Below are 20,190 nucleotides of genomic sequence, written 5' to 3' on the forward strand. Positions count from 1 at the left end.
AAGAGTGTCCCTTATTTTCCAGTGTGCTCCGAACTTTCAAACATTAGCAGTCCATCAGATGACAAAGAAAAGCTTGCTCGGGTCACGGTGGTAACTACAATGCCATTACCTCAACCCAGAGAGGGGCCTTTCTCTTCCTGGTCCCACAAACCCCTCTAAACCCCAAGGACGAGTCACGTCAAATCCAACGGGCGAGAGCCCAAAACCCACGGGGCTTGTCCTTGAACATTAAAAGCCCAGAGTGGGTCCCTCTCTTCTCTCTGGGACCATCTGCTCTCAGGTCAGGAAGGCTCCCACTAAGCTTCCCGCTGCATGTGGGTAACAGACCAGGTGGGGCCTTCCAGAAGCCCTGCCAGGACTCTTTCCACCTTCTCTGCCTGTCCCGCTGAAGGCAAATCAACTTGTTCCCTCACTGGGCTAGTTACTGTCAATCAAGGGGGAAGGAAACAGAAAGTCTCATTTTGACCTTAGATTCAAGCCTTGTTCTCAGATCTCGCCATCACCAGGGCACCCCTTCAAAGTCGGAACACTAACCCTTTTTGGCTCCGTTCTTCGGTGTACGCACTACTGACCAGAAGCCTGGCAAGGGCAGACGTGATCTGCACGTCAAATCCAAACCTAACTAAAAATCCAACCGGGAGGAAGTTAAACACGTACAAATCCTCTCTTGAATAATTCTTGGATCAATGAGGGAATCCAAACTATAACAAGAGTATTTGAAAAATAAGAAAAACTAAAACATTAAGAATTAAAGTTCTTAATGCAAATCACAACTACAATGAGGTATCACCTCACACCAGTCAGAATGACCATCACCAAAAAATCTCCAAACGATGAATGCTGGAGGGCTTCCCTGGTGGCGCAGTGGTTGAGAATCTGCCTGCTAATGCAGGGGCAACGCGTTCGAGCCCTGGTCTGGGAGGATCCCACATGCCGCGGAGCAACTAGGCCCGTGAGACACAACTACGGAGCCTGCGCGTCTGGAGACTGTGCTCCACAACAAGAGAGGCCGCGATAGTGAGAGGCCCGCGCACCGCGATGAAGAGTGGCCCCCGCTTGCCACAACTAGAGAAAGCCCTCGCACAGAAACGAAGACCCAACACAGCCAAAAATAAATAAATTAATTAATAAACTCCTACCCCCAACATCTTCTAAAATAAAGAAAGAAAGAAAGAAAGAAATGCTGGAGAGGGTGTGGAGAAAAGGGAACCCTCTTTCACTGTTGGTGGGAATGTAAACTGATATAGCCACTATGGAGAACAGTATGGAGGTTCCTTAAAAAAGCTAAAAATAAGAGTCACCATACGACTCAGCAATCCCACTACTGGGCATATACCCTGAGAAAACCATAATTCAAAAAGAGTCATGTACCATAATGTTCATTGCAGCTCTGTTTACAATAGCCAGGACGTGGAAGCAACCTAAGTGTCCATCGACAGATGAACGGATAAAGAAGATGTGGCACATATATACAATGGAATATTACTCAGCCATGAAATGAAACGAAATTGAGTAATTTGCAGTGAGGTGGATGGACCTAGAGTCTGTCATACAGAGTGAAGTAAGTCAGAAAGAGAAAAACAAATACCGTATGCTAACACATATATATGGAATCTAAAAAAAAAAATGGTTCTGAAGAATTTAGGGGCAGGACGGGAATAAAGACACAGACGTAGAGAATGGACTTGAGGACACGGTTAGGAGGAAGGGTAAGCTGGGATGAAGTGAGAGAGTGGCATGGGCATATGTACACTACCAAATGTAAAATAGATAGCTAGTGGGAAGCAGCCCCATAGCACAGGGAGATCAGCTCGGTGCTTTGTGACCCCCTAGAGGGGTGGGATATGGAGGGTGGGAGGGAGACGCAAGAGGGAGGAGATATGGGGATATATGTATACATATAGCTGATTCACTTTGTTATACTGCAGAAACTAACACACCACTGTAAAGCAATTATACTCCAAAAAAGATGTTAAAAAAAGAAAGAATTAAAGTTCTTAGAATGTGGTAAAAACACTTCGAGTTGAGATCTGTTTCTTTTCGGTACCTTTAGGAAGCCCCACTGATAGACTGGGGGTGGAGTGGCTGAGGTGTGACCTCTGCTAACCATCAGAGTACCTCTCCCCAAGATCCAGAGCCAGGCAGGACATCCATGCAGGATGAGGCTCGAGGCTGATCTAAGGGCTTTGTTTCATGAATCCCACACACACTGGGGCAGCTGACCTGATCTAGTCCACAGTACGGATTCAGGAGTGTACCTGGAACAGGCTCGGGGGATGGTGTTGGTGCCTGGGTGTGCCATATGCTGAAGGACAGCGCCCACACTGTGATTGATGAGGTACACCTGGCCCAGGGGAGGTGCTCTGTACCCAAATAAAAAGGCTGGGCCTGGAAAATGAGTTGCGACTTCGGGAAGCTTGGGGTTTACCCTCTCTCTTGATCAGATTTGATCATTTCTGGGTGCCGGCAGCTTACGCTGAATGTCATAGAAAATGTTAGCGATACCTCTGTGTTCTAACTATGCTAACTCCTTTCTACATTCTTCACATAAGTAAACCCTGTTCATTTTCATAAGCAGAGTCTTTCACCAATTCTTCTCCACATGTAACAGTCAATAACGTAGCCATGAACCCAGGCCAAGTAACCAGAATCCTTTTTCAGGGACTGGGGTGAACACTGGAAGGAGAAGTAATCTTATGAGATTTGGGGTTGTCAGGACTGTGTAAAGCCTGAAGGGGCAAGGCCCGTCTTTCCCTACCATGCGGGAGAGGCTGCTAGAAAACAAAACAACCAGAGAAAAGCAGATGACCTAAGAGACAAAGAGAGACAGGTTTCCAGAAATGTCATGTGCAGTCCCGGCTCAGGCTGTGCCTAAAGGCATGTACTGATCTTCAATTACGTGAGCCACTCAGCTCCTTTTTTTTTTTTATATGAGCTAGAGCGAGCTGGCTTTCAGGTGCTGCTCGTCAAGAGTCCTGACTGATACAGCTCTTCCAGGAGCCGCTCAGCTGGCCAAGCATGGGCAGGCTAGGAGGGGAGGAATCCACCAGAAGCTTGCCCAAGGGCTGGATAGGGAAGCCTGGAAAAGGTGATCCACCAATGAGAAAGAGTGAAATTTAACTAAACGTTCAAACCAAAAAGTTTTAAAGTAACAAAGCGAAATAAAAAGAAATTAATGAGCTAGAAAATTAAAGAGTACAACTTACAAGGCCTAGAACCATTTCTTTCTAAAAAGACAAACAGCAACCAAAAAACTCCCATGCATTCAACCAAAGTGCTGGCTAAACCGATCAAAAAAGGGAGAGAACTTACAGATGCTGGAAATTTGAAATAATAAAGAAAGAGAGACAGGGACTTCCCTGGTGGCGCAGTGGTTAAGAATCCGCCTGCCAATGCAGGGGACACGGGTTTGATCCCTGGTCCGGGAAGATCCCACATGCCGCGGAGCAACTAAGCCCGTGCGCCACAACTACTGAGCCTGCGCTCTAGAGCCCACGAGCCACAACTACCAAGCCTGCAGGCCACAACTACCGAAGCCCACGTGCCTAGAGCCCGTGCTCTGCAACAAGAGAAGCCACCTTCTCTGCAACAATGAGAACCCTGTGCACCGCTACGAAGAGTACCCCTGCTGGCTGGAACTAGAGAAGGCCTGCACGCATCAATAAAGACCCAGCACAGCCAAAAAAAACCCAAGAAACAAATAGAGACACAAACAAGGAGAGTAAAGTCATTATAAGAACTATTTCACATAATCCCCTGTTAGTAAATTTTAAAATCTCAATGACATGGACAATTTTCTAGGAAATACAGATGACTAAAATTGATCCAAAAAGAAAGGAGATCTAAACAGAGCCCAAGAAATAATTGCAGTAAAAGAATTTGTCCCAAATAGCTCTAAAGATGAGGCCTTTTAAATTATCAAGCAGCTGGTTCCTGTGCTATTTAAACTATTTAATAATAAATGCAATGGCAAGCATTTATTAAGCACTTACTTGTGTCGACCACTCTGCTCCACGGTTCAAAAACATTATCACTTAATTTTACCCACAACAACACACAGTAGTTTTCTCCAGATTATAAATCAGGAAATTGAAGCTTAGGGGCTTCCCTGGTGGCACAGTGGTTAGGAGTCTGCCTGCCAATGCAGGGGACGTGGGTTATAGCCCTGGTCTGGGAAGATCCCACATGCCGCGGAGCAACTAAGCCTGTGTGCCACAACTACTGAGCTTGCGCTCTAGAGCCCGAGAACCACAACTACTGAAGCCCGCGCACCTAGAGCCCACGCTCCACAACGGGAGAGGCCACCGCAATGAGAAGCCCACGCACCGCAACGAAGAGTAGCCCCTGCTCGACGCAACTAGAGAAAGGCCATGCACAGCAATGAAGACCCAATGCAGCCAAAAATAAATTAAAAAAAATTTTTTTTAAAAATTGAAGCTCAGAGAGGTTAATAAGCATGACCAATGTCACAACTCTGATAAAATTGTGGAGTTAAGATTCAAACCTGTCTTTCTACCTCTAAAGCTGTTCATTAAATGAATATAAACAGGTTCCAAGATTTTGAAGGGTTCTCATCAGCGCTGGGGAGAACAGGGCAGAAAAAAATTCTGGAAGAAGGGAGACAAGTTAGGAAGCTACTGAATGCCTAGCTCGGTGGCAATGCATGCCTGAACCAGGCAGTGCCAGCAGGGATAAAAACAAGAAGGGTATGAGATTTTACACAGGCAGAACTGGAGCTCCAGAGAATGCTGTGCATGATTAAATAGAGAGCTGACCCAAATGGCCAGAGTGCCATCCAATGTTATACAGGAGAGACCCAGAAGTCTTTATTGTGACACATGCCTTGTTTTCCCCCAGTGAGAAAATTAGAATCACAAACACTGTCCCTCTAATTTACAAAGACGCTATGAACAAGTGAGGCATCTATGAGAACCTTAACTCCTTGAAAGTGCGCTATATAAATCAAAGGTGTTATTACTGTTCTCTAATCATGTCTAAGCTTTCTCTAGGGCAGTTTTCCCAAGCCTTCTGGGTCTTAAGAATTACCTGGTGAGGTGATTGGGAAACAGATTTCTACCCAAATCAGATGCTACAGAAGTAGAGCTTGGGCATGTCTATTTTTAACAAATACCCAGGTGATTTTTATGACTGAATGCTTTCCCCCTGGACATGGCAGCATGGGCTGGTGAATGGATTCCAGATACCTAAGAGAAAAGAAAGAGGCTCAGAAAAGTCAGTTATCTTTGTTCTTTAGTTGTTAGTTCTTTAATAACTGTTTTCCCAAAGATACCATGTCTGATATCAGCATTTCTCATAGAGGACATGTAGATTATTGGAACCAAAGCCGAGGAGCTGCCTACGGGGAAAATATTAATGTTAAATGTACACAAGCACCTTAAGAATTTCATCAATGGTTTGGGGTCTGCTTTTCTAAAACGGAGCTTTCCCTGGTGGTGAACAAATGGGGCAAGACTCCCAGCCTCTACTCAAGATGTGGCTCAGCCTCCTTTCGGCACTGACCTCTAGCAGCTCAAAGGTTAAGTGGTTCGCCCAGCTCCAATCTCTGGTCTCCTAGGCTGATGTGTGAGTCCAGGCCAGCATGGGCCACATCTGTCTTGCTCATGACAACACATCCCTCTCCTCACCCCCATTTAACCCAATGCTTGGTGCAGTGGGCACACTGGTAAACCCAGGACAGGGGAAGAAGGGGAGGGCATGAGCACATATGGAGAAGGAAGGGGAATGAAACCAGTGGACCTATGGCATTAGGGCCAGCCAGCATCCATTCTCCTCCCCAGGGCTCTACCCTGCGTAGTGAGATACTAACTTCACATAGCTGTCCTGCCACTACAGAAGCCGAAGAGGGTCCCTAAGGCTTTTACCAAATCTTTTTTCATTGTCACAGTACAGCCAAGGAGTGAGCACACATCTGGAGCTTGGCCAATCAAAACTCCCTCTCCTGGGATGCAGTCACTTGAACAAGTGACAGAGGGCCAAATCACTGTAATCACTGATGCCATCAGCAGTGCTGGGTGAAAAGTGGAAATTCCCACCATGGAGTCCCACAACTGGCTGGTTCCTGCCTGCTCTAAGCCTGGCCCTCAGTGCATCCCAGGAGCTGGCCTCATATCCTTGCTATGAATTCCTTATTTGCCTAACATGGCCAGAATTCATTTCTACTGCTTGCCTCAAAAACCTCATTACAGAAAGCAAGAGAAAGAAGACAGAAAAAGACAAGAGAAAGCACTGCTTAGAAAAGAGGATGGCCCAGGACCAGCAAATTCTATCATACTTTTGACAATTACCCCATGCACAGATCAAAAGGATGTCATTCTCTAAATACATATTTCAACTGTGGATTTATCAGAAGTATGTTTGCGAACATACATAAGGCTAGACATTTCTGTAGGAGGTGGTGAGACCTTTAAGACCTGAGACGCCTTGCAGATTGAGATGATATGTGGTAACGGACTTACCTAGAGCATTTCCTGTTTCCCCTAGAGGAGGAACAACACAGTAGTAATTCTCAATCCAGGTCCTTACATGAAACATTAATGAATGGATGGCAGGGCGTTTCACAGGCCAGCTTTGCCAGTGGGTTCAGAAAACACCAATTAAAAGAGGCACTACCAAATAGCTTTAAGGTAATGTTTGGCCTAGTTCAGTCGTCGTCCTTTAGAACAACTAAGCCATACTTAGATGCCACAGTTCCGTTGGCGGAGGTGTGGGGAATTCAATGCTTAGAATTTAAGTATCTTTTTCTAAAAAACTAGAATTCAAAAGGAAAATCCTGCTTCGTTTTGTGGATGAAAATAAAAAGACAGAGGCGTCTTTAAAGTTCAACATTCTGAGTAAGCAAATAAGAGGACTAGAGGCTGAAGGTCTGCATCTCAAAACACTGAAGCAGCAGTGCCCAGGATGTATCATCTTTGTACAGAGCTCTGCTGTGTGGGGAAAATGAATTTTTACATGCATTTTCTCAGTTGGGTGTCATTAAAACCTTGGAGCTAGATGAATTGAGCGTGACTATATTCATTTTATAGATGAAGAAAAGGAATCCCAGGTAAGGTAGCTGGCTGTGCTCAAAGGCCAAGAAAATGAAAGACCAAGGGCTATGACTTCTATTCCCATCTGGCAAATATTGTTTCTCCACCCTGCCTCCCAACAGAGGTGGCATGGGAAACGCCTGGAAACTCACAGGATGAAGGAACTACTTAAAAAGAGGATATTCACAGTTTGTCCTGAAGTCTTCGAAAGAACACCATAAACCAAACCCAAAACCTAAAGTCTCCTATGCTGTTAATTATATGCAGTATTCCTCAGTTCCCAGTCAGCTTCATCTGCTGTCTGTTGGCTTAGAGACACTGAAATGGCCCTTCATGTTAGTGGAAGTCCTGGGAGCAAGCTTCCACGGTTGCCTCTGCGGCCTGACAGCCTGAGGGGGAAATGCAAGTGGACAAAAGGATCGTGGCTCACCCAGCTCCCCACCAGTTCTTGCCCACGCTGGCTCTGCCCCACTTTAGGAAAGCACACCGCCCAGGGAGATCTAGGCCAGACTGATACCAGCACAGAGCAGCAACTCCTCACGCTACCTGCTTTTAGGGTTAACCTCAAAGAACAAAAACAAAAGCAAGCAAGCAAAGAAGAAAACCACATATTAGGATAGGCAGAAAGGATCCCAGGGAAAGGTGTTGACTGCCCTCAACTTTGTTCTCCACCGACCTCTGTGACATTAAAATACCTACACAGAAATCCTAGGCTATTTAAATACCCTAGAGATGATCAGAAGTCCTTTGACATTTAAATCTTTCCTGCCAAGGAAGGGAACAGTGCGGGCAGAAAGGGGACGTTTCCAGCTTCTTTACCTGTAAGACTGAGGGACTGTTCTGTTCATTACCTTCACAGCCCCTTCTCAGCAGGTGTAATGGGCGACCCCCAACTACTCAGACAAATGGGGTGTGGGGGAAAAGACCTACATTCTGTATTCCTTTGATCCTCTCTGAAACAAATGGTGATGTAAGTTTTTAGAAGGACTGAACATAAAAACAATTTTTTTTCTTTTTTTTTTTGCTGGTTCTTATTAAGAGTTCTTCTCTCACGATCCACAGGGATGGAGCTGTTGTTACTGTCCTTTTGCCTGAGGCAGCTCTCAGAGAGGGAAAAATAAATTAGTCATTTGATATCTGCAGCCGGTATTCTACATTTGCTTACCTCCTGTACCAAAGCCCCAGGACAGAGCTTCTGTGGAAGCCGGACTTGACGACTAGTTACAATGACAGCAGCTATCCCGTGAAAGGTGTAAATTTTTCCTTTCTGTATCTCCCCCTTCACTAACTCAGTAACAAGTTCTGGAATATTCAACCAAGAGGCCTGAAGCCACAATACGATGGAGTAAAATGGGGAGACTCTTCAAAAGGCTACAAGGACATTGCTTCTATCTGGACTTTAGGGCTGCAAAACCAAGCCCAGGGATGCAGAGAATTTCTCACTATAAAAAAGGGGCGCAGATGGTGCCACGTGGACTGACTGCACCACGATGGACGGGGAGGCCAGGGGAAAGAAATACGCATTCGGTACTCTCACAGGGACCTGACAGCGAGACGGCTGCTTCCGTAAACTGCAAGGGATTGAGAGGCAATGCAAAGCTGAGGGGGCACAGCAGTCCCCTTGCTGGTGACATAAAAGTCTCTACTATTCCCCAGGGCGTGTGGTCCACCTGCACAGTGAAGAACACAGGACCATGGTAAGGTCACTGGATTTGGCAATGGGGCTGCTGCTGATCACGAAGAGAATGGTTTATATTGATGGGAGACAGGACAAAGGAAGAAGGGCTATCAGCTGCATGGAGGGGCATGCAGGGTGGCTTATCGACAGGAAAAGAGGAGATGGCCCGTGATAGTATCTGAAATGAGATCTGAACAGGGCACACCCAAAGGGGCCAGGACACCAACTGACAGGAAGAAAGAGGCTGCAAAGAGCTAAGGCCGAGTGTGGGGTTTGGGGTTCACTTGTTTGTGTCCCACAGGAAACTTAGGAAGTTAAAGATTAGGAAGTGAATCACATGCACATTACTGTCAGTGGGTGGGGGATGGGTGTCTTGCTATTAGTAGTCTGGAGGCTCAAGTTACCTCGGTGTCAAAATATCGGTGTGCATCAAGGCTGCTACACACTTCCTTCCATGACCTGCAAAGGACAAGCTTTTTTTTTTTTTTTTTTTTTTTTTTAAATAGATTGATTTATTTTTATTTTTGGCTGCGTTGGCTCTTCCTTGCTATGCGTGGGCTTTCTCTAGTTGCGGTGCGCGGGCTTCTCATTGTGATGGCTTCTCTTTGTTGCTGAGCACGGGGTCTAGGTGTGTAGGCTTCAGTAGTTGTGGCTCGTGGGCTCTAGAGCGCAGGCTCAGTAGTTGTGGCGCATGGTCTTAGTTGCTCCGCGGCATGTGGAATCTTCCCGGACCGGGGCTCAAACCCGTGTCCCCTGCACTGGCAGGCAGATTCTTAACCACTGCTCCACCAGGGAAGAGCCTGCTGAATGGGAAGTATGGACTGACCACCTGTTGGGACCTGCTTATCTGTCTTCAAATCCTTTTTAATGACTGCAAACCTCCCTCTCTGCCATCTCACACTGAAAACTTTCAAGGTTACCCTGGTGTCCCATTTACCCCAGTGAGATTTCACTATGGTTCAGACACCTCAAGAGTATATCACACTTACGAGATGTCTAAAGGGCTTTTAACCCAGAGCCTTCCCTTTATCTTATTACTGTTTAGGTTGTATTTCCATACAGATGCTCCTAGAATCACACACATACTTTATAAAGTTGTAATCAGTGGGAGCACTACAATCTTGCATCCTTCTCCCACTTCATATTCTACCTTAAGCACTTTTTCACTTAGAAAGCAATCTTTACAGCCCAACATTTTAATAGAGGCATGTACTATTTCGTTAAGCAGATCCACCAGATTTGACTTAAACACTAAACTATTGTTGGAAATGGCGATTTCCAATTTTTCACTATTAAAAATAATGCCCCAGGAGCTTCCCTGGTGGCGCATTGGTTGAGAGTCCGCCTGCCGATGCAGGGGACGCGGGTTCGTGCCCTGGTCCGGGAAGATCCCACATGGCGCGGAGCGGCTGGGCCCATGAGCCGTGGCCACTGAGCCTGCGCGTCCGGAGCTCTGCAACGGGAGAGGCAACAACAGTGAGAGGCCCGCGTACTGCAAAAAATAAAATAAAAAAAATAATGCCCCAAACTGGCCCTTTTCTAGATCTCCCTATTTCTGAAGTGACACTATTACTCTCCCAGTAGGCCTGAAAACTCTTCTTCCTTAGGTATTTGCTTTTTGCTATCAGATGGGTTGATTTCTCATCATTGCTATTGATTTTACGTTTATTTGGTACATACTCACGTCACTTGAACGCATGAATTCTAAAAAGTTTTCAGTTGTTTCCCTGAGGTTTTCTAGACACATAATCACAGAATCTATAATTAATGATAATTTTATTTTCGCCTGTACAAATTTCAGTTCATGTTTTATCGCACTGGTCAAAGCTTTGCAAACATACAAAAATAGTAGTGACAGAGATATTCCAGCCTAGCGCTTAGGTTGTTTTGAATATTTATCTTATTAAAGTTATTTCTATTTTTAGCTTTGGATTTTCTTTAATTCTTAAAATATTAACTAGGTTAATTATAGAATATAGGTTTACTTAATCTATGAATGTAATAATATTAAATTGTTCTTGAATTCCTGTGACAAATTCTGCCTTTTTTTTTTTTAACCTGCTAACATTATTTATAGTCTTTACATCTATATTCACAAGAAAGGTTGGTCCCTATCTTCACTGTCCAAAATGGTAGCCACTAGCCACATGTAGCAAATGAGCAACTGATCACGTGGCTGGTCTGAACTGATATATGCTATAAGTATAAAATATACACTGGATTTTGAAACCTTACTTTAAAAAAAAAGAATGTAAAATGTCTTAACAGTATTTTATATTCATTACATGTTGAGATGTTAATATTTTGAGTATACTAGATTAAATTATTACAATTAATTTCATCTGTTTCTTTTTACGTAATGTGGCTACTAGAAAACTTTGAATCACCTACGTGGCTTACATTATATCATCCACTGGGCAGTGCTGAAAACGCTGTTTCCTCTTTACAAAGGCTGAATTGACCTCAAAGAAACAACTGAGCTGTGTAGGATCTTCTACAAACTGGAACATTTGCTATAAAATAGGGTTACGTGGGCCTTCACAGCTTGAAAGAATTCACCCAGATTCAAGTCCCCACCACCACTGTCTTTGAGAATTTTCTAAGTTACGAGTCTGCTCTGAGATTCTTTTATAAAGGATAAAGCCTCAAATGCCAGGAACTCTCAGAGTTGGATAACCTATATTAAATACTAGATTAAATCAAAGACTTAACGACAGCATTTCAGATCTTAGTATAAATGAGCTATCAATGTTCCTCACTTCCGGGCTGGTTTTTTATTGAAAATGTAACAAGCAGTTTTTCTTTGATTTAGAGGTTACGTGAAGATTTTCCTTTACACCAAGGTATGGCTAATACACCTGTGTGTACGTGCCTCTCACTGTGAGTAGAAAATGTTCCTGCTGCTCTTCTGAGCGTTAGAAAAACACACTCTGTCCTTTCAGTCTGAGACCGAAATTTCACTCATCAGATCTCAGATGACAACTAGCTCGCGTCAATGACGAGGCTGTTTAGGGGGGACTGGGCAAGGTGTGTATGGAGAATGCAGGGGGAAGGCACGAGCTGCAAAGCCCTCTGACACCTGAGGTACACCGTCTGAAAAGGTCAGTGTGGGAGGGGGGTGGGGGGAAGCCAAGGGTACCTGCAGGAGGACATAGAGAGTCCCACAGCAAGCACAGACATGAATATATCCCTATAGCTTGCATTTCCAAAGCTATTACACCCAGAGTCTTTGATCTTTTATCATTTCTTTAATGTGGACTGCCTGGGTTCCACTGGACTGCTTGGGTTCCACTCTTACTAGCTACGTGAACTTGGACATGTTACTTAATCACTCTAACTCAATTTCTTCATCGGTGAAATGGGAAAAATAAAAAGGCCTATGTCAGAGTTTGAGAACTGAATGCGATAGGGTATGCAAAACTACCAGTGAAGTGCCCTGCACATAGTAAACAACCAATCAATGTATACCACAAAAATAACAGTGTATACGTCAGTGTCATTAGCGTCTATCCAGTATTGACTGCAAGATCATCAATTAGCAAAGTTTCATCTACTAGTAAGTGGCTCGTCAACCACAGGACCAGCCATCATCAATTAAGGAACAGCAAAGTATGCATCCATTAACACGTAAACAAAAACTGAGTCGTTCCAACACAGCTGCATCACTCAATCACCATCAAAGGCTGAAGGAATCCAGGTTGTACCCAATACCTCAGACAAAGTAATCGTCATAGAGACAGTCCTTGGGGACAGTTTTCCAGCGATGCACAGGAAGTTCGTCTCCTTCCCTCCATTACAGGCTGTGAAGCTGCCTGTGACTCTCCATTCCCAGGCTCAATCCCTGTCTCAGCTCAGCCCAAAGCTGGATGGTCAAGGTCATCTGTGGCAGAGTGGAGGCGAGGAGGCGGCCCACACCTGCTCCCTGCTCCGCTTAGCCTACCTGCGGAGCTGGAGCCTTTGCCTGCCCCTCAAGTGACCCATTTGTTTCTCACCTGGGGATGGCTACCCATCAACCTCTATAACCCACTGCTTCACCAAAGGAAAATGAAAACCCAAATACCAATCATTCTCACCCAGGAGACCTCTGTCTTTCTTGAAGGGAATCAGGAAAGGGTGAGAATGAGGGAGTATAGACAGAAGTAAAAACCATTAGAAAATCTCAAAATGGTGGTGTGCTTACTTCAAGGGAAAGGACAGGGAAGAAGTTTTAAGAGTTTCTGCAGTGGGCAGAGGAGGAGAAAAATGCTAGCCACGAAGAACAGCTGAGAGCGGCAGAAAGGAAAGCAGGCAGGCCAGTGCTTCGGAAATGAAGAAAGACTTGATTCCTGCCTCTACTTTCTCCTCTTCCATGTATCATCGTGCCTGGCTAAGCCCTTCCCTCCACTCCGTTCCTGGTGAAGCTTTTCCCTAAGGACATGAAGGAGGTGGAGTCTGCAACCCCACTGACCAGGGAGTGTGAAAGGGTTGGGGATGGGGGAATGGGCAAGGAGAGAATCCCGATTCCACTAGCCAGGTCCACATCAGAAGGGAATGCCTTCCTGGAAATTCTGAACTGCCTTGGAAATCTGAGTTCAGTTCTCCAGAGAACACTGGTATATACGGTGGCAAGGGACCACAAGATATAAGAGCAGCTAAGACATAGGCTTTTAGAAGCTGGCCTAGAGAACTACTCAGCATGCATTAACATTTTTTTTTTTAATGGGAAATGTACTCTGGGATTCTAAAGAAGCTCAAATAAACTTCTGGAATGCTGAGCACATTAGAAATTGTATACATATTTTTACATACTAAGTTAGCATGGCTATAAATAAAAGAGTCAAGGAACTCAGAGTGGACTAGAGAAACACTATTCCCTCAACCAAGCAAACTTAACCACATAGAGTATATGTAAATAATGAATCTCAAATGACAAGTCTTGGGCACTCCAAGGAGGAAAAAATATCCATGGGACATGGCACTTAGAGGTAAGCTTCATTAACGAAATGAGACTTCAGCTCAAAATACTACGTTTCTCCAAAAGAATAGGAAAGCTTCATACTTTTACACAGAGTAGAAAATTCTCCCCCCACCCCCTTATAAAATATAAGAAGATGCTTAGAATTTAGTTCTCTTATAATTTTATTGTTGTTGCATTAAAATCAATAAGTAATCTATATGACCAGCATTCAGTTTTCAGGACCTGGTACTTCTTAAATATATACGATTTTCTTTCCTTTGGAGAAGATGTATTAGGCAATTTTTTCCTTCACATAATTTTTCTGTAGGTTTTCATTTTCCTTTGGGAAAATTCTGTTTTCCTTCTTTCAAATATTTTCATTTCAAATAGTTGGTTCATTAGTGTCCCTATAAACCATGAACATTATTCAAAAGAGTTACGTGATCTTCTATGGGACTAAAAATGCTTTCACCTCTTTCCCATGAATCATTTCACAGAAAAGTGGTAGTATCAACATGTCTATTCACCCTCTCACTGCAGACAACACAGGGTGATAGCAGAAGGGAAACGCCACGGTTATTGATGTCTAGGGTTTGGTCTGAGCTACAAAGGCCGCCTTGTGTTTATTATTATTGTTTTTTACATCTTTATTGGAGTATAATTGCTTTACAGTGGTGTGTTAGTTTCTGCTTTATAACAAAGTGAATCAGTTATACATATACATATGTTCCCGTATCTCTTCCCTCTTGCGTCTCCCTCCCTCCCACCCTCCCTATCCCACCCCTCTAGGCGGTCACAAAGCACCCAGCTGATCTCCCTATGCTATGCGGCTGCTTCCCACTAGCTATCTACCTTACGTTTCGTAGTGTATATATGTCCATGCCTCTCTCTCGCTTTGTCACAGCTTACCCTTCCCCGCCTTATCTTTAATGATAAACCCTAATTTACCTTTGTCTGCTCGCTGTCTGGGTCTTCAAGCCAAGCGTAAGGGTCACAGATTTTATGCCCATGATAATCCTGTACCTGCAAAAGACAAAATATGGTATTAGATAACTAGTGTCTAATCCCAAGTAAGTTACTACTTTCCGAATGTGGTACAGAGATAGGAAAGGGGCAGTCAGAAACAGCCCAATTGGCTCACTGGCAACGTGTCTGCCCAAATTACCACATGAACCAAAGCTGGCAGGTTCTCAAAGGTGTCAAGCCACCCTTCATGAAAAGAACGTTTTAGCTAGAGAGGGAAGAAAGATGAAAGGTCAGAATAGGAACCGCTCCATCTGTACAACACAAAACAAAGGCCTGCCGCTGTGCTAAAGAAACTTGAAAACGTGTTGTCGTAGCAAAGCACAGAATTACACAATGCAGTGGGGATGCCGGAAGGGCACGCTTGGGAGGGAGCCACCACACACGAGTGCATTGCCCTGTTCTTGCTAAGCTGACTGATGATTAGAAAATCTCCCTACAATGTACAATATGACCCGTTGTGCCTTTAAGTCTGAACTGCCAAAAAGCAAGTTAACTAATGTGCAATGATACTAAGTGACGTCAGCTGAGAAAGCTGACTTACATGCCATAAAAGAACGTTTCTAAAACTGAAGCTTTTCTTCCGTTTAGTGCACTGTTATGAAATGCTTTCTTTCACTGTGTAGAAAAGGAGGCACAAAGGCCTCACGCATTGGGACTACCCTGATATTTGATGAATAAAATTGCCGAGTGCAAGAAGGGCCTGACTGAGGGGACACTTCCAGGAGCGCTCACAGGAGCTGATCTTCAGAACCACGTGGGAACTTCTGAAAAACCAAATTCCTGGGCCTGCCCTCAGAGATGGAACGAGACCAGAAGAATGACAGGGAGTCGCCACTCCCCAGGTGATGATGCCTAAAGAAACCATCCACAGGTAAATGTCACTGCAGAACCTCTCCATTTCACACTCACGTGATTAATCTAATCAAATGAAACCACATGGACAACGTCTTTCCAGTCAAGTCTCTCTCAACAACTCATTAACATTCCGGCTAAGGCTTCTTATATGAGGTTGTCCAGAAGACTACCAGTGCCTCCAATGAGTTTTGCATCTGTCTCCTTGTTTTGTTCTATAATACCAAAATGTAAGGGCTATTTCCGAAGGAAAGAGAACACTCTCCTGGAAAAGGAAAACCTGCTGTTTCTACTGCTGGTCAAAGTTTCAGCGTGACTGCTGGCCAACTGAGAAGAATCTCCCCCAAGCCTCAAACCTCAGGCTTTCTGCAAGGGGTCAGCATCTGTCCTCATCTGGTGCCAGAGGAGAGCGCCTGGGGAAATGCACACCTGGAAGAACGGGCAGTTCAGGTGGAACACAGGAACTGTTCTCAGCAAACAATGACTGACAAGTGCAACTGACAAAATCAGACGAAAGCCTTCCAGATGAGTCTTCCTAAAATTACCAATTTTCAATCCTTACCAAAAGCCTCTCTAAATTTTAGCTGATTATCATCGCTGAAGAAAAGCTTTGTCTTTTCTTCTCATCCGCAAGTGTCTTACATTTTACACACCTTGGAATGGTTACAAAATATGCTTACAGTAACAACCATCTTTTTCTCTGTCAATAAGGAATCAAAAAAATTTAAAGTTGTGAAAGATCTTCCAATCCAGTATTTTTAGGAGCGATGTCAGGCACAAGATGGCAACACGCCCAGGGCCATACCGAGTTCAGAATCAGCGCTGTGACTCCAAACAAGCTGCCAACAGCTTTTCCCCAAATATTCCTTGGAGGGGACAGACCGGACACTTAAAAAATGTTCCTCGATTATGATGCCGTTAGAACACAGACATATCCAAAGACTTAACTTTTCATAAAGAAGGGGAGAAGATGAACTGCAAGTCATCTTAGTATTATGGCTAACTGAAGGTGTTGCCAAGTGCTAGACCCAAAGCAATGAACATTTGCTGAATATCCATATTGTTGTACCTGATGCGTTAAAGCAACCCTGTAAGAGAGATGATGATATTCCTATTTTCCAGACTACAGAATGCAATTCACAGAGACTGGAAGGCCACAGATTTACCGTGAGCTAAACACTGCGCCATAGCCACGTTATCTGATTTGGTCCTCACTGGGAGGTTATTAACCAACTCATTTTTCCAGATGAGGAAACTGAAGCTGGAGAGAATTAAAGCAATTGACAAGGGTCAGACTGTTAATAAGTGGGAGGGAGGACTGTGACCCACCCTGAGCCGACCTCAAAGCCTGTGGACTCAACCTTTGGCTAATGAAGCAGGCCAGTCCTGAACTGGCAGGTGCACAGCTGGACCTTGACTCAGAACCCAGTGTATCCTACACTGGACTGCCTCCTGAATGGTGTTTACCTCTGAGCAAACAGCCCCATCGCCATCTAAAGCAGACTGAAGTTAGTTATCAAGCCGACATTTTTAACCAGGACAAGAAACTGATTCTCTCCAGGAGAATCCCAGGAGCCAAGTGCCCTCCCTCCATCCCGCCCACTCCCTACATTTTTCTTTTACAAGATGATACCCTACAAATGGGGTGATCTCATAGCTACATCCCCTGAACTCAAGTTGTGCAGTATCTGATTCTCCCATCTGATTTAAGTTTGCAAACCATGCCTTATTTTCCCGAGAGGCTTTAAAAATAGAGTCCTGATAAGACACTGTTACTGTTCAATATTTCACTTGTATTGTTCAACAGCTCACCTGCTGCCTTCAGGATGAAGTGCAGACTTGTACACACAGCACGCAGAGCCCATCAAACCTGGCCCCGTTTTCTTTTTTTTCCCTTTCCAGCCCCCTTCCAAGCTCATCCACCCACGGATATTCTGGCCTTCCTGCCATCCTAAAACAAATGCAATTCCATGACTGTACAGCCCTACATAACGATGACTTTAAGTCACACGCCAGAAATGTCCTTTCTACCTTAACCAAATTAATCTCATCCTCCTCTGTGTTCTCCACTCACCCTATACCTTCTTCTAAGTGCTGTAGCAGGCCCGAATTCCCTGAGGGCAACACTCTCGGGGGGGATGGGCAACGGCATTACAGTGGAATGGCAAGGTTTCCAAAACTCTGCTCACTAAAGCAGAAATCCACCACAAAGGGTTGCATGCTCCAACCCCACAGTTCAGCAGGAGACTGTGCAGTACGTAGCTGGAAGATGCTCAAGGGAGAGAGACAGAGAGCTACAGCAATCTCTAGCACCTGCTGGAGAGAAACGAACCCATCCTAGAAATCAAGACTACAATTTGAGCAAATGCATAAGTCAAGCCTAGGGTTAGTAATCAGGACTCTGTCACAGGAAAAAGATACTCCATGCAGGCTATCAGGGCTGGGATAAATACACTGGGATCCACAGAGCAGGGTCCAGGCTGGACCAGAACCACATTTCCTTGGCCTTGAGGTCGATCATGAGTGCTCTGATGAAAAGGAACCGGAGAGTATTAAAATCCACGGTATACTCTTTCAAGTTAATTCTTCATACGCTTTCTGATGTCTTCAAAAAATCCTCACTTAACCCTTTCCAGAACTGTAAAACACAGAGAAGTGAACTGTAGGATTTTGGTAACCCGAAAAGGGAAAAAACTAAGCAAGAAGCAACCCCACCTTTAAAAATAAAACAAAACAAATCTAAAACAGCACTTATCAAGCCACATAATAGTTCTTTATAATTTTAATCTCTCCTGAAAACTCAAGGATTCTCAAGAACCAAACTGAGATATTCATGTCTTCCCATTACTAAAGTCCGTTACACTGCAGGGCTGGACCATCATGTGAATGAATGAATGAATGATGATATTCTTACTACAGCAGCAAGTAAGCTCTGTGATTAGCCAAGCCGGCCCTAATAGTTCACATATGGGAGATAAGGCCTGTAACAGGTAAGTGATCTGCCAAAGAGCATCCAGCGAGTGAGTGACAGAACCAGAACTAGCGCTCAGTTCTTCTTACTTGGTCTTTCCTCTTTTCCATTCTGGCTGGATCACTTTACTCCCAGACACAAAGGAAACAACTCTCTGAACCACAGGGATAGAGCTTCTTGGGCGTCAGAGTAAATTTAATAAGCAAGCAGCTGAACCGGCTGAGAAAACATGGTTACCAGATGACCACAGGTCAAAGAAACCATGGATGCATCAGTGTCACTTGGGAATCTTAATTTAAAACAATACGTCCTTTACTCTAAAGCCCCAGTACCCTTTATCCCCAAATGAGACTGCTTTAAAGTACAGACTTTCTGGCATAAATCGGGTCAAAGCAAACAGAAAAAAACCTAGAACTGTATCATACAAAAATCTTTTTTATTTGGATTCCATTTTAAGTAATCTGAAGAATTTGGCTATTCCTACCAGAATCATGCCCACAACACTTGGATTTACTCCAGTTCTTAAAATGCCAAACTGATTTTTACACACACAAAAAGTGTTTGCCCAGAATTCCACCCTGGGGACCTCAACAGTGACCCTGAGGTCATCTACAGCTGAAGGAAACGGTGGCTAACCCCTGCACTAGGCAAAACTTCATTCTTTAAAAGGCCATCCTCTCCCCTTCGAAGACCTCGTCTCGCGCCCACCAACTCCTGTTCTAGTTTAGGAACACTCGGATCAACACTGCCACAGCTCGGGGCCCTGCTCCACCTTCCCCAGGACTCTACCTCGGCCCGGCCCTGCATCCCCAGCGCCCGTCGCCCAGCGCTCGGCCAAGAGCAGGGGAAGCGCTCGATACACGTTTTAAAATCGAATGAATGAACTTCAACTCTAAGTATTTTTAATTTGTGAGTTGAAAAAGTTTGCTTTTGTTTTATAATTGGACATCACCTACACGCATACACACTTTTTCCTACCACCATATTTAAGCCAGAGCCTCCTCCGGTCAAAAAGCAGTGACACGTTCTGTCTTCCCGCTCCCTTAAGATGCCCATTACCACCTGGGCGTCTGCCCTTGACCCCGCTGATCTCCTTAGGAAGCGGCCCAGCGGCGGCTGACCACCGACTCCGCCGCCAGCAGGCGGAGGGGGGCCGCCACCAGGGCCCCCTCGGCTAGGGAGGAGCCCGGCGCCCCCCGCCCGGCCTTGCAAACAAAGGCCGAGGGGGAGGGGAGGGCAGGAGGGGAGGGCAGGGGGCGGCGGGGGTACTCACGGCGGTCTCATCGCGGTACACGTCGGGGTACTGGAAGGACAGCATGGCCGGGGGCGCGGGGGCGGCGCGGGCTCCGGAGCGGTCGCGAGGTGGCCGGGCGGGCCGCGGGGAGAGGCGGGGGCGCGGGCCGGGCGGCGGCGGCGGCGGCGGCGGCGGCGGCGGCGGCGGCGGCGGCGTGCAGCTCTTAGCCGGGACTCACGACCGGACCTGCTGCGCGGCGGCGAGGACTTGCGGGAAGCAGGAAGGAGCTGTCGGCGAGGCCGGCAGCCCCTCCCCGGCGGGCGGGCCCAGCGGCAGCGGCGGCGACAAGAGGAAGGGGGCGGCGCCGTGCGTGAGCCAGGCCGGGCGCACAGCTCCCTCTGCTGGAGCGCCGGCCGCGCCCGCGCCGCCCGGGCCCAAGGACTAGTG

General features: G+C 45.6%; 1 protein-coding gene across 1 annotated transcript in view; it reads right to left on the minus strand.

Annotated features, from left to right (window-relative positions):
- The window catches only part of PREP (prolyl endopeptidase), a 136,714-nt gene extending 116,786 nt beyond the window's left edge, over positions 1-19,928 (minus strand). The window contains exons 1-2 of the mRNA XM_022553380.3: positions 19,783-19,928; positions 14,609-14,683 (exon numbers count right to left, since the gene is read on the minus strand). Coding sequence (XP_022409088.1) covers positions 14,609-14,683; positions 19,783-19,827 — 120 coding nt within the window. The 5' untranslated portion in view covers positions 19,828-19,928. The remainder of the gene's footprint in view (positions 1-14,608; positions 14,684-19,782) is intronic.
- Between the last annotated feature and the right edge of the window lie 262 nt (positions 19,929-20,190).

This window comes from Delphinapterus leucas, chromosome 12 (assembly GCF_059928025.1).
Source record: "Delphinapterus leucas isolate spDelLeu-1000000601 "Yukka" chromosome 12, BTC_Dleu_Yukka2, whole genome shotgun sequence".
NCBI classification, from domain to species: Eukaryota; Metazoa; Chordata; class Mammalia; order Artiodactyla; family Monodontidae; genus Delphinapterus; species Delphinapterus leucas.